Below are 14,722 nucleotides of genomic sequence, written 5' to 3' on the forward strand. Positions count from 1 at the left end.
AGCAATAAAAAGGAATGGACTATTGAAAATGCAACAGCTTGGTTGGATCTCAAGGGTATTATGCTGAGAGAAAAAGCCAATCTCAAAAGGTCACATACCACGTTATTTTATTTATATAACATTCTCAAAATTATAGATGAAGAACAGCTGAGGTTACCAGGGTTTAGAGATGTGGGCGGGGAAGACGGATGTTACTATAAAGGGATGGCACCAGAGAGACCCTGGAGGTGATGAAACAGTCCTGTATCTTGATTGTGGAGGTGGCTACAGGAATCCACCTGTGTGAAAAAACTGCACAGAAGTATACACACATGAACACAAATGTGTGCATGTTAAACTGGGGAAATCTGAATATGCTCTGAGGATTGTACCAATGTCCTGGGTCCACTATTATACTATGCTTATATGAGACATCACTAATGGGGAGAACTGAGTGAAGAGCACCGAGGACCTCTTTACTGTTTCTGCAACTTCCTATAAATTTAAACTCATTTCAAAATAAAGTTTTTTAAAAAATGAACTGAGCCCTGACTGGTATGGCTCAGTGGAGTGAGTGCCAGCCTGTGAACAAAAATGTCAACGGTTTGATTCCCAGTCAGGGCACATGCCTAGGTTGTGGGCCAGGTCCCTAGTTGGGGGCGTACAAGAGGCAACAGATGGATGTATCTCTTGCACACTGATGTTTTACTCCCTCTCTTTCCCCCTCCCTTCCCCTCTTTCTAAAAATAAATAAATAAGTAAAAGTGAATTATACGCATTTTACTTAAAAGCAAAACAACATACAAAAGAGATGTATATACCTACACTAATGGCTAGTGAGGTCCCAAACACAGGTTTAAACACACACAGTAGGATTTTGGGATTTCATTTTTCAAAAAGTTAAATCCAATTCTCCAGAGTCTCAACAGGGATATATTTCCTAACACCTTAGAGCTATTTCCCTACTCCCTTCATAAAAGCAAAAGCAATGCCTGATGTGTGAGCTGCTCTGGGAGTCCAGGACTCCTGTCCTAAGTGCTTGGAATGAATATACCCTAAGGTTTCACAAGAAGGGAGGTGGAGAGCCTCTCCAGTTAGAGAACTCAGCACGCTGCCAGCACACAAACAAGCCCAGGCGTAGCTTCCTGCCAGCAAAAGTAGTGTTCTCACCTACCCACATGGCCAAGATTTAAATTTTGTCTTTCCTCCAAAACAAAACAAAATCAAATCAACAAAATAATTTTTTTAATTGCTAAGCAAACAAACAAAAACTTCAACCACCTCAGGCTATTTCCAACAAACCTTATAATCAAATATGTCCTCCAAACTACTCTTTGCTTTTCAAGTATTCACTTGCCTCATGATTCTAGGATATAAAAACCTACCAAAATTAATGAAAAAAAACAGGAGAAAAATTATTCAAAACACTAGAGAATTTCTTGGCCTGAACTTCTACATGCACTTAAAATGCAAACAGCCACAGTGGAAGGGAGAGGAGCTACTGCTTTGGGTAATTTTGCATATCAAAATACTAACAGGTATTACAAAGTTACTTCCTTTTAATTATGGGCTTGGACAATCTTTCAGATTTTTACAATTTTCACTAGCAATTCCCTTGTTTTGTAGTCATTATTTTTCTTTTTAAAACCTCACATTATACACAGTAGTCCATGGTTTTGCTTTCCGAGATATCCCCAGTCAGCCTCAGTCTGAAAATATTCAACAGAAAATCCAAAAACAAACAATTTATAAGTTTAAAATTTTGCGCTGTTCTGAGCAGCATTGTAAAAAGCTCATCGCACCATCCCACTCCATCCTGCCCAGGATGTGAATCATTCCTTTCTCCAGTGTATTTATCCACTACCTGCTCATTAGTCACTTAGCTGGCTCAGTTATCAGATGGACTGTCCTGGCATTGCAGTGCTTATGTTTGGGTAACCCTTATTTTACTTGATAATGGCCCCAAAGCCATTCATATAACTTTTATTATAGCATATTGTTATAACAGTTATATTTTATTATTAGTTATTGTTAATCTCTTACTGTGCCTAATTTGTAAATTAAACTTTATCATAGATATGTATATATAAGAAAAAACACAGTATGTATAGGGTTCAGTACTATGTGCAATTTCAGGCATATCCACTAGGGGAGAATGGGAGGGAGTACTATAGCACTTTATCATTTTCAAAGCACTTTCACAAATTGCTATGAAAAACACAGCACTGGTATCTAGGAGCTGTACTTTTCAACAGAACTCTCACCAGCCAGACTGCCATCTAATTTCAATCAGTTCAGCCATCTTTCCCCAGGCTATGGGTCCACACTTCCCCACAAGGGGAAACATCAAAATAAAAAAAAGAACAGAAAGCAGAGCTCTAACCACAGAGGCCTCCAGACTAACTGACAGTACAGACACTCACAAGTCTAATCAGCAGTGTGCCTGCCCATCAAATTGCTCACATTTCTGCATTCATGTTCTTTTCTTAACAACAGCACTTTAAAATCTCATTTAAACTGAAAGTCCTCCAGTAGCTTCCATGAAAATATGCATTTTTAAATGCTTTGACCTCCACATGCCCCTCCATATGTTAGTATTCTTCACCCTCCATCTGCACAGTGGAAACCTAAAAGACCAAGACTTCTGTCCATTTTTAAAAGAAGGGTGGGGGTGGACTTTTTAAGTGCAGCACCTCCTCTCCCTCTTATCCACTTGCAGAGGTAACGAGGGCTTCCTTATTTATCTTGAAATTATAACTCTCCAAGCCCTGACCAGTGTGGCTCAGTTGGCTGGATGTCCTTTGGCAACAGAAAGGTTGCTGATTCGTTTCCTGGTCAGGGCACATGCCTAGGTTGCAGACCCCGTCCCTGGTTGCCCATGCGAGAGGCAACTGATGGATCGATGTTTCTCTCTCTTTCTCCTTCCCTTCCCCTCTCTCTAAAGATAAATAAATAAAACCTTTTTTAAAAAAGGAAAGAAAACTCAAAAAAACTCTCAAAACTCTCAAAAAAACTAAACACACCTCCACCACACTTCACCAGGAAGAGTAGAGACATCTTTAAAGCCTTCCACTCTATGTCCTACTCCTTTTCGTTCCAGTCAAATCAGTAGCTTTCAATCCTTTACTCCTCTGTAAAACAGTTCAAAGTGCATTTAAGTATTGTTCCCATAGAATTCCCACAAAGAACAATCATACTAAAGGCACTATAATGCTCAGAGCGATGTGATGGGAAATAAATTTCACATTCGTCTAGATTCTGCAAGAACCTTTAATCTGGAGAGACTCCCTAATTGTTAACTGGATTCTGACCAACACAGGGAGCTTACAAGACCCAGAAGTGGTGGGTGCCCGGGGTGGTGGGCAGTCAGGTATAGCGGGTGCCGGGAGTGGTGGGCAGCCAAGAGTAGTGGGTGCCAGGTGTGGTGGGCAGCCGGGAATAGTGGGTACCAGGTGTGGTGGTAGGCAGCCAGAGGACATCTTAGTTTGGCAGGGACCCATGGGGCAGTTTTAGAAAGAGAGAGCCATGACTGTTCAACATTTCAAGCCCTGACTTTTCACTTCCCGAAAAGGAAGGAAATTCTTTGGAACAGTAGCTATTAATATCCCTCCATTCTGGTTTTACTCGCTTATGGCAAGTAGCATTGTTTGTAGTAGTTAAAAGCATCTCCTGATATCAGAAATGACTCTCAACCCACCCCTACCCCACCACCACAACCCAGGACTTTAGAAGCAACACATGCCCTGGCTGGTGTGGCTCAGTGGATTGAGTGCTGGCCTGTGAACCAAGTGTTGTTGGTTAGATTCCCAGTCAGGGCACATGCCTGGGTTGCAGGCCAGGTCCCCAGTTGGGGGCGTGCAAGAGGCAACCACACATTCATGTTTCTCTCCCTCACTTTCTCCCTCCCTCCCTCTCTCGAAAAATAAATAAATAAAATCTTAAAAAATAAATAAATATAGAAGAAATACAAAAACTCGACCCTCATAATATGCCTGGGAAGATCATGGGCAACCGTGTCCGCACTGTATCCAGATGGCAAGGGACTGTATCAGGATGGCAAGGGAGCTTAGGGACCAAGGGCCCAAAATGTTGGTCCAAACCACAAAGCCTCTGGAGGCCTCATGATCAGAGCCCCTGTCTACTGAAGCCCCAGTCCAGGTTATCGACATGCAAGCCGGGCATTTTTCAAAGCATTTGCTACTTGGAGACAGTAAACCAACACTAAGGCAAAAAAAAGCAAAAGCCTTCAAACAAAAATGGAAGGGGAAGTCTTCCATGCCACCAAGCAAGATACTAGTAAGCAGGGCGTGGCGAAGCACGGGTACTGCGCGCGAGTAGTCGGGATTCTCAGTCTGGGTTTCGAAGGGGGTAAACTTGGCTTCGTCGCCGCGACCTCAGTCCAGGCAGCGGAGGCCCTCGAGGGGGGTGCGCGTCGGGGCTCGTCAGTTCTACCGCCTTGTTTTCCAACCTGGATGAGTACGGAGTACGTTCGGCCCCTACCCAAGCGCAGGGCCTCGGCTCCACTCGGCTGTCATCGGCCGACGTGCCAACTTCCCTCCTGCCACAAATGTCACATTCCAAGAAAAAACGGCTCATCTTGGAAAATTTGATTTCTCCCCCTCTGAAATCAGATTCTTTTAAAAAGCACTAACGGCAAGGGAGAACTGATGTAACCCCTCTGTTTCTGTCAAAGAAACTTGTCTGGGGAGAACAAAGACGGAGTAGTAGCTAACGCGAATCAAGCCTCGACTCGGGCGCGATCCCTCCGTCGCTCCCATTTGCCAGGCCGAGACTCCCCCGACTGCAGAAAGGGTCCGGCCCGGAGCGCCTCAGCCCCTCTGGCGGGCGGGTATGCGCGCCTTTGTCTGGCGCAAAGGGAAGCAGCCAGCCACCACCCCTTTTTCACCTCCTCGGCGGCAGCCGGGAGACCCGCGCGGGGGCGCTTCTCAGAGAGTGCAGCCATATGGCAGGGCCCCTCCAGAAAGGCCAGCCCCCGCCTCGGGGGCGCGCCCGCATCCCGGGGTCCGGGCCCCGGCGAGCAGACACAACTTCCCAGTCTTCGATGGGGAGCGGAACAATGCGGTTCTGTGACCCGGCTCGCCTGCACTGGGGGCCTACAGGGTGGCGCGGAAACGGAGTTCTGCACTTAAAAAAAAAGAGGGAGGGGGATCTGGGTAAGAGAGCAAGATTCCGGTGGCGCTCGCTCATTCCAGGCCCCTGGCGCTGAATCATGTCTAAATCTCTCCGACCCCAGCCTATCTCAGCCCGGAGTCCCCGAAGAGGGGCTTCCAGCCCCGAGCAGTGTGGGGCGGGGAACACTGGACGGCTGGTCCCTCTCGTGGGAGCTCCGGAAGACTCGGAGGCACATCCCGAGCGGGGACTGGTTACCTTTCACTGCAGACTCGCAAGTTCCCCGGCGCAACTTTGCCCTCCACATGAGGCGATCATGGCTAGTTCACTGCCGTGGTTGGAAAGGGCGGCCGCCAGGCAGCACGCTGAGCATGGCGTGGGGCAGCGCGGGGAACCGGCGCCCGACAATCAGCCTCATTCACACAGGAAGAGGGAAAAGGCCAGGGCTTCATCTCCAGCCCCAAACCGGACAACCACTTCTGGGTCCTAGAGCGACCCGTGCGCTCCCGACTCCGCCCGCGCTCCTTGCTCCTGGCGCGCGGGTTGGGGAGGGTCGTCAGGCCTGTCGGTGTAACCCTACACTCCACCCCCGCCCCGGCGCCCGGCCGCTGGGCCCTAGAGCCCGTCTGCAGCCTCCCGCCACTCGTCCTCAGGTCCACGAGATGGCCTGCTGAAAACTGCCCGGAGCTCAAGCTGACGTTGTCCCCCAGAGTTTGGAAGGCGAGAGCCTCCCTCGTTGTCCCCTGCCGCGATTTCTGTCAGACCAACCAGTTCCCCTTCCTTCCTCTTGCTCTTCCTTCGCACCAGGCCAACTCTGGCAAAAATCGGTTTCCTGATCTGTCCTCTAAAACCAGATTAGGTTCTGTTTAGGATTTTTTTAAAGTGGAATTTCCAGATGAAAAGTGGCCACACACTTTTCTCTTTGCATTCCCCAGGCCTCAATGCTTCTGTCGCACGCTGACTGAGCCACATGCTGCTAAGATGTGTTCTGTTGACTCAGATCTTACAGCCTTGACTATTAAATGTATAGGGAATAGCTGTACATCCTGTGGCCACAAATCCCCAAGCCGTTGTTATCTGCCCGAGTGGAGGCAAAGAAAGTGACTCTGGGAAAATGTTGCTGATTCTCTCCTACTCTTAGATCAGACCTGACTAAGTAACACTAGGATGGCTAGTTCAGGAACCTTACCTCTCAAGATAACACCCAAATGCAGTAATTTAACAATTATTTACCAAATACCTACTCTATTTAAAGTCAGCTATCCTAGAAATTGATGGTTCACAAAAACAACAGCTAAGCTCTTCGAAGATTTATTATCTATTTAAGAAGACAAGCTATGCAAACAAAACAAGAAGGCAACAACACAAGGCCTGGAGATGCCTGCAAAAGGTGGAGAGAAGGTCTCTCTGCAGGAGAAAGGAGTGTTGAAGGGTGGCGGAGTTCAGATGCAGCTAGTATTTTAGTATAGACTGGGAAAGAGGGAATGGACAGAAAAAGGAGGGCAAGAAGGAAGGAGTGTTTATTAATTGACCTCTATTCAATACTATATCCTAGGAGGCAACAGAATTTATCAATTTTGAGCATCCATGGAAACAAAACTGGTGCAGACTGGGTCACAGTGCAACCACTCACTGTGTAACCTTGGGCAGGTCACCTAACTTCTCTAAACCTCAGTTTGCACAATGATGAAAATAGCACCAAGCCTCACAGGGTGATTATAACAACTGAATAAAGTAATAAACATGGAATAGTTATCACAATGCATGTAATTGCTCAACATACACTTACTGTTATTATTTCAACCCACCTTCCAATAGCCCTGTAAGGCACAGAAAATCTGGGAAATAGTTGCAGGGAGCAATAACTTGTGAGGTTTGGGCAAAGGAGATGGAAAGGAAGAGATACTGCATGGATACTAAATCTTTGAAGGTACCAAATACAATGAAAAAAGATAACATATCTCTGAAGCAAGATTATACTCTTTTCATGGACTAGATGGCTATCCTGGGAGAAAGAACAAAGCAATCAAGTTAATCCATATTTTGAACCTGGGTCATAGAAAGAATGGACCATTCTTAGAAAAATGGATCATTGGACCAATGATGAAAGAAGCAGAGCTGAGAGAGGAAACTTGGCTGAGAAAGATGTTAAGAGGCTTACTGTCCTCTGGGCGGGAGGAAATAAGGAAGAAGACTCTGAGTGAGAAGCTGAGAACAGAGTATAGGAAAAAAAAAAAAAAAAAGAAGAAGTTGTGAACATAGGTTTACCTGGAGAATGCCCACAACAACAACAAAAAAAAAAAATTAGAGAAAGGAGGAAGAAGAGGAAGAGGCTGGAGAAGTAGAGAGCTGGGCAGGTTTAAAGTCATGGAAGAGTGAGCAAGTTTTAGGAATTTGGTCCCTCTCTCAAAAGGTACGGATTCCTAGACTTCTAATTAAGTGGCAGGCACAGCTTGTGGGCTCAACAATCTTCTGATTCAACTAGGTGGACCTAGCCTAGACCCAAGCGATAACACGAGAGTCAAATGCATGGCAGCACAGGCAGCAAGACCTGCTGGAGGCCAGTTTCCACCTCCATATGCCTTAATTTCTTCAACTATTAATAATTACTACATCAAATATAGAAAATGAGTAATCCTCTACATCAAATACATCTTAATCTATTGTTCAGGAACTAAGGCCTGAGAAAAAGACTTTGGATCAGACTAGCAAGAGATCATCAGTAAGGCTTCACAGTATGTTTGGTTGGAGATTCCAACGTATGGTAGGGGCCAAACAGACGGAAGCTATGTTTATAATAAAAACTGAATGCTGTTTTACTAGCAGTCAGGTGAACCAGTCAGCATGTGTTTTCTTTCTTTAAAAATTTTTTTAAAATTTATTTTTAGAGAGAAAGAAAGAGAAGGAGAAAGAGAGGAAGAGAAACATCTATGTGAGAGAGAAACATCCCTTCCCTTTGCAGAATGACACCCAACCAAATGAGCCACACAGGTCAGGGCAGCATCTGTGCTTTCTTTGGATCTGCACATTCACTCCAAAGGTCAGCATCTTTTCTAAAGTGACGCAGGTTGTCTTTTACTCACTCCTAGCAAAGTTAGGGAGGTGATGGAATAATTTCAGCACTCTTAGGGACAGTTTAGAGAACTGTCTCCAAACAAGGCAGGTAGTGGATGCACCAGAAAAGTACAGATGCCGGAATAAGAGTGAAGTAACAGGCACCCATGTAGAGGAGAACGAGCCTGGTCTTTAGAGTAAATCTGTGTCCTAGTCCTGGTTTCATCTATTTCCAACTCTGTAAAGGAACCCAACAAGAGACTCAGCTTCCTCCTCCGTGACTTGGGAATGATACTCACCTCAGTGGCATATTAAATTAGATAATATATGTCAAGTCGTCGTCGGCAGCCGTCCGTCTCGAGAGACGATGGTGTAGCTTCTTAAGAGTCTATCTGCACCGCCGAGAATGGCTGTGCAGTCCGACTCGGGAGTGACACGGTATCTGTCTCCTCCCGTGTTGAATCGACATCTTGCGATGACGCTGGAGTGTCCTCTCCAGTGAAGCTGAAGCTACAGAGCCTGGGCAGGGTGATATGGAGGGTCTGCTGTTGCCCATGCAGCAGACCCCCCCCTCTCTTCGCAGCTAAAGGGTCCAAGGGAAAGACGAGTCAATACAGCTTGGCTTCAGGTGCGCCGCAGGAGTTGCCGGTGTTGACTACAACGTCAAACCGCCTTAGGGACTCCGGCTCCGGATTTTCTGTCGGGGTTTACTCCCTTAGACTTTCCCCTGAAGAGGTATGCCGCAAGGCAGCGGAGGTTTTTTGGAGTCAGAGTTTTCCTTCTCTGATGTGCCCTGACTGGAAGATCGAACCAGCGACACTTAGCTCGCAGGCCGACGCTCAATCCACTGAGCCAAACCAGCCAGGGTGATATGTCAAGTGCACAGCCCATAATAGAAATTCAGCAAACGGAACCCTTCCCTTCTCCTCCAGTGATTTGAAATACCAAGAAATTTTATTTTGTTAAAATGCAAATCTCTTTCCCCTCCTCACTTTTCTTCTCTGCAACAACCAAATATACCTTGAAGTCCTTTTCAGCTGCTACTTTGACTGAACTAGGCCCTAAGAATGGGTCTGAGCTTGCTCGGAGAAGACAGCAAGTAGAAAGGCATGACCACATATGAGACAGCCCCAGAAGGGCACAGCATCACCCAGACAGGGCACACTACAATTAGCAGTTCCTGATTAATACCTGTTGAATGAACAAACCAATCAAAATGCTGTTTGGTTCTGGAACATGTAAGAATATTTTTAAAGCCCAAGTTCTGTAGTGCGTCATAGAGTATGATTTATGAACCAAAACATGTAAAATTTAAAATTCTTGATGCCCCCACCTCCAAATTCTAGAGGTTCAGAATCTCTAAGGCTGGAGTCCTAGAACCCACTCTAAGTGCCTCCTGGCACATTGAAGTTTGAGCGCCACAGACTGAGTTCTCCAACAGGCTCGTTGGAGTTATGGTGCTCTTGTAATTCTCCTTCAGCAGCGTTATTACATCAGAGCTTCATATGATAAAGGTAAAGGCTGATGGCTGACATATTAGAGGTTAAAACAAAGCATATGGGAGCACAAAGAAGTAATTGATTTTGCGGGGAAAGGTGTGGGGGGGTGTTCCAAGAAATCTAAGCGCTGAGAGAAGGATATTACTAGCAAAGGCATGGGCATAAGGAAGAAAAGTACACATTGCCATGTTTCTCAGCACTTTTATCTTTGAATCTCTTCTTATCATAAACACAAATGGTCACACCAACCCCAGATTTGATAAACCCCTGTATTATCTCTGTTTTACAAAGACAATAATTGTATATTTTTTTCCTGCTTGTTCCAAATGTAAAATCATGTTCTCAAATAAGCTTTTTTATATGGCACAGGCCTCCTCTGGAGATTCCGACACATGCCCTACCCTCATCTTGCAAACTGTTGACAGGAACACAATTCAAGGAATACTGGGAGCACCTAAAGTAGAGGGCACTGGGAGAACATTGCTGTGATGAGAGGGAAGAGCACAGGGATGAGCCTTTGCCAGGCCAGGCTGACTATGAATGGAAGAGTGACAAATGAAGAGAAAGAAACTGTGAAAGGCAAGTGGAAGATACACAGGAGAGATACCTCTGCAGGTGTGCTCCTGGAGGGTTTAAATGTATTATAACAGAACGGATGATCTGGAAACCCTGTTCCTTCCGTAACTCATCAAAGAACTCTTTGATTATGAAAAACTTCCCAACAAATATTCATTAAGTACTTACTAAGGGCCAGGCTCTGTGCTACAACCTACACAGGTGTTTGGCTCAATTAGTAAGTTATGGATTTGGCCTGTTTGGCTGTTTTTAGCATCACACCCATAGTTACACACTAGTCCCTTCTTGCCTCATGGCTTTCTCCTGTGAGCATATGTCCTATATGTACTATGCACATAATTCGATCTATATAAAACATAAGAAACAGAGGGTAGATATGCTCTTGTCCAGGGAAAATGTACCTGCACCAAATAGCTAAAGAAGAAGAGTAGAGATATTGGCCCCAAACAAACCTGAGGTCAGATCCTGACTGAAACACTGAGTAGCTACAAATATAAAGAGCCTGGCATATAACAGGTGTTTAATCAATGATAATCATTCTAATTATTATTTGTCACTATTCCTACAAAAACCTTGAAACTACTGAAAGCTCATACTTTTTGGTTGATTATTTCAGGATTTCTCAGTCTTGGCACTACTAACATTTGGGGTTAATAATATTTTGTTGTGAAGGATTGCCCTGTGTATGCTGGAAAGTTTAACAACATCCCTGGCCTCTACCCACTAGAGGCCAATCACAATACCCCCCCCTCAGCCCAAGTTGTGGCAACTAATAACACCTCCACAGATATTGCCAAATATCTCTTATGGGGCAAATTTGCCCCTGGATAAGAACCACTGAATTAGTTGAGTAACTGACTTTCCTACTTTACAGATCTCCAAGCTTCTGACCGTACTGATGATTCCACTGATGTGGTAGGTGAATCCAACTGCATACTAATAGGAAGTAGCCTCAGCTTCATTTATCCTACAGTATATCATGTTACAATAGTTTCTTCCTTTTCCTTTATTCGTGAACAAAATACTAATCATGATTTATGCTCTTATTTCCCATGATGATATAGACACCTTTTTCTTCCTAAAACTGGGATCATACTGAGTTCCTAAAATAACAGCAGCATAATATCACTAATAAAAACAAGGATTGCCCTGGCTGGTGTGGCTCAGTGGATTGAGCGCCAGTCTGCAAAATGAAAGGTTGCCATTTGGGTTCCCAGTCAGGGCACATGCCCAGGATGCAGGGCCAGGTCCCCAGCTGGGGGCATGCAAGAGGCAACCACACATTGATGTTTGTCTCTCTCTCTCTCTTTCTCCCTCCCTTCCCCTAGCTAAAAATAAATAAATAAATAATCTTTGAAAAAAGAACAAGGTTGTCACAATAACTGGACGTACCTTAGATCAGAATGTTCATCCTTAAGATCCCTTGTAGTTGCCATTCTGAAAAGGATGCTTGGGTGTTTTATTCTAAAAAAATGTCATTTCTGTGCATAGCCAGAAAGAATAGTGAGAAGAATGGCCCATCCATAACCTATACAACAGTTTTAGTTCTCCTCTTTCTAAAATATGCGCTAAACATCAGCATGTCTTGTACTTTCAAAGACAGGGAAATGAGGAAGTTCTCACCATTCCTAATGGCTTCAGCTCCTCTGTGTGGCTCAATTCAGGAGAAAAAATTGTTTTACAGCATAAGTGGGGCAAGGTGTTGAAATTCATGTCTTAAATGATGTTATTCATCCAGAAATCAGAAAGTATTTGTGTGTCAGTGACAGAGCCAGTATCACATAATGCAGAACAGGCTCCAGAGAAGTCCAAGGTAGAGGGTGAAATAATTAGAAATAACTAGAAAAAATTAAATCCTAAATAGAAGGGTTAACTGAAAGAATTAACTAAAAGCACAATACATTACAGTTTAGAAGGCAGCTATGTGAGATCTGCAATGGTTCATTCATTCAAAAAATATTATCAATTATATTGAACAAGACACTCCACTAGTAGCCCAAATACACTGGTATGGGCTCTGTTTGACTAAAATGTGTATAACTAAATCTATAATAACATGTTTGTCAATGTTTGATGAAGGAAAGGAGCAGGGTGCAACAACAGACTGATGAAAGAGAATGGTGGCTACTTAGAGCGCGTGGAAAAGGAAGGCTTCTCCAAGGCAACGAAGAAGAAAGGAAGTGTTTCAGCAAACTAAACAGCATGTGCAAAGATCTTGAGGCAGAAAAGAGGTCAATCAATGAGTGTGAGAAACTTAAAGGAGGCAAAGGGAGAAAGGACCTGCAGATATCTGGTGCTGAGGGCCCAGGGATGGTCCCAGGAAGAATTCCTTAGCAACGTTACCAGTCTGCTTTATCCAGTGTCTGGGAACGGTTCCTTTCTATTCAACCTTTATGACATAAAGTATGTACAAATGAGTTTCAAACTAAGTGCAAGAGAGAAAGGAAACATCAGAAAATGACCAATCTGGGGCAAAAAATAGTTAAAAGGATTAAATGTAAAGAACCTGAAAGTAAAGTCCACAGTCTATGTATTTGATCATAATATTTACACAAAAGAGACAATCTCTCTGGAGGCTTCGACTGAGCCCTGTTGAAAACAAGGGAGCCCTGGCCGGTGTGGCTCAGTTGGTTGGAGTGCCATCCTGTAACCCAAAAGTTTGTGGGTTTGATCCTCTCCACCCCCTGTCAAGGCACATGCAGGAGGCAACCAATTGACATTTCTCCCTTTCTCTCCCTCTCTCCCTTCCTATCTGTCTAAAAGCAATAAATAAATGCCTTCAGGTAAGATGGTGAGGGGAGGGAAGACCCAGGATAAGATCCTCAGTGCAGGTAGGGCAGTGGTTCTTAAACTTTAGCTGCATCCATCATCTGAAGAGCTTGTTAGAAACAAAAACAAAACAAAACAAACAAACAAACAAAAACAGACTGTTGGGTCCCATCCCACAGTTTCTGATTCTGTAGGTCAGGGAAGGGCCCGAGATTCGCATTTCTAACAAGTTCCCAGATGATGACAATGGGGCTCATCCATGGATCACACTTTGAGAACCACTGTTGTAGCACATTTGGGGAACCTACATTTCATGAACTCAGGATCCCAACCTAAATAAGGGAATTGGCAAGAGATACTGTAGGAAAAAATGAGCAAAGCCTAGTTTTCAGTTTTGAACTGGCATGTACAGAGTAGTATCTCCTCTGTGCCCAGAGATTTCACACATTACCTCATTTTACCGATGTATAACACTCTGAAAGGTAGGCATTATCATCCATGTTTTACACATGAGGAAGAGTCTAGGTAAGGTTATGTGAATTTACTGAGATGAGGTGGCTCATGAGTGACGGAGCTAGAGTTCAAACCTGTTTTAACCACTGCATTACTTTGCCTCTCAAGCAAGCAGTTCCTTTTCCCAATTTGCCAGGACAAGAGACACTTGTCCCGACTCCAGCCTAGAGTGCCCCATGGATGAGCACTCTGAGGCCTGATCCTAGTGTAGTTAGTGAGGGGTGAAGAGAGCTTTCACAGGTCCCCACAGGCTGCTAGGAACCTGAACTTTTACTAAGTTTTTCCTTCTTATGGAAGGGAGAAAGATCTATGAAACCTCCACAAAAGCACTGTGCTAAGCATGTCACACACATTCTCTCTGTCTAAACCACAGAGGTGGTTTCCAATCTGTGGGGCGCAGTGAAGTATTTTAAAACACAGGCTGAGATGTCAGATGGACCTGTGATCAACTCCCCTTCTGCCACTTACTAGCTAACTTACTTGACTTTACTAAAGCTTGGTTTTCCTTAAGTAGTAGTTAACAATACTATCCACCTTAAAGAGTTGTGAGAAATTAATGAGTCAATTGCGTGGTAAAGCTCTCAGCACAGTGCTTAGCATGCAGCACATACACTATAATTATTAGCTATTATTACTAAGTTGTTATCCATTTTATTTCAAAATATGGTCATGCTAGAGGACTTTTAATTATTGCTGTGCTAGACTGTGCTAGACACACAGTTTCTGTTTGCATATCTTGAGCTTTGGAATATATAATTGGTAGATCCAGGAAATTTGAACAATGGGCATCTTGATTTCACATACCCTCACCCCAATTCAGAAAAATATCTCCAGATACCATTATAGACAAAACAGAGAGAAAATGGGCTTGATTGTGTTTTTCAGGCAAATTTAAAATAATTAAATAACCAGAGCTAATGGGTATTGATTCATGGGTGAAGGGTTGATATCAAGAGGTCTGATGACCCCACTGTGCCAAATATTGGTCAGGTTACATTGTGAGGCTGCATGCTCAGGTCTCAGTGCCAGCTTAAAGGGCAACTTTCCTCAACTATAAAGCAATCAGTCGATGTTGAGCAAGACGGGAATGGATGAATAAACCAGAGCATATTAGAATGATAACTAGCATGGAGAAGAGATTAAGATATAATTGGATACCCATCTTCAAATATTTTGGCAACTTTTATAAAGAAAGGAGAAAC

General features: G+C 44.1%; 1 protein-coding gene across 5 annotated transcripts in view; it reads right to left on the reverse strand.

Annotated features, from left to right (window-relative positions):
* The window catches only part of AMOTL1 (angiomotin like 1), a 145,142-nt gene that overhangs the window by 86,082 nt on the left and 44,338 nt on the right, over positions 1 to 14,722 (reverse strand). Inside the window, exon 1 of one of the 5 annotated variants that reach the window (XM_090265842.1) lies at positions 5,368 to 5,632. The exons of the other annotated variants lie outside the window; for them this stretch is intronic. Coding sequence (XP_090121968.1) covers positions 5,368 to 5,416 — 49 coding nt within the window. The 5' untranslated portion in view covers positions 5,417 to 5,632. Of the gene's footprint in view, positions 1 to 5,367; positions 5,633 to 14,722 lie in introns of those variants that run through there. 5 annotated transcript variants of the gene reach the window in all.

This window comes from Furipterus horrens, unplaced genomic scaffold, assembly GCF_987537825.1.
Source record: "Furipterus horrens unplaced genomic scaffold, mFurHor1.1.pri manual_scaffold_2, whole genome shotgun sequence".
Classification (NCBI taxonomy): Eukaryota; Metazoa; Chordata; class Mammalia; order Chiroptera; family Furipteridae; genus Furipterus; species Furipterus horrens.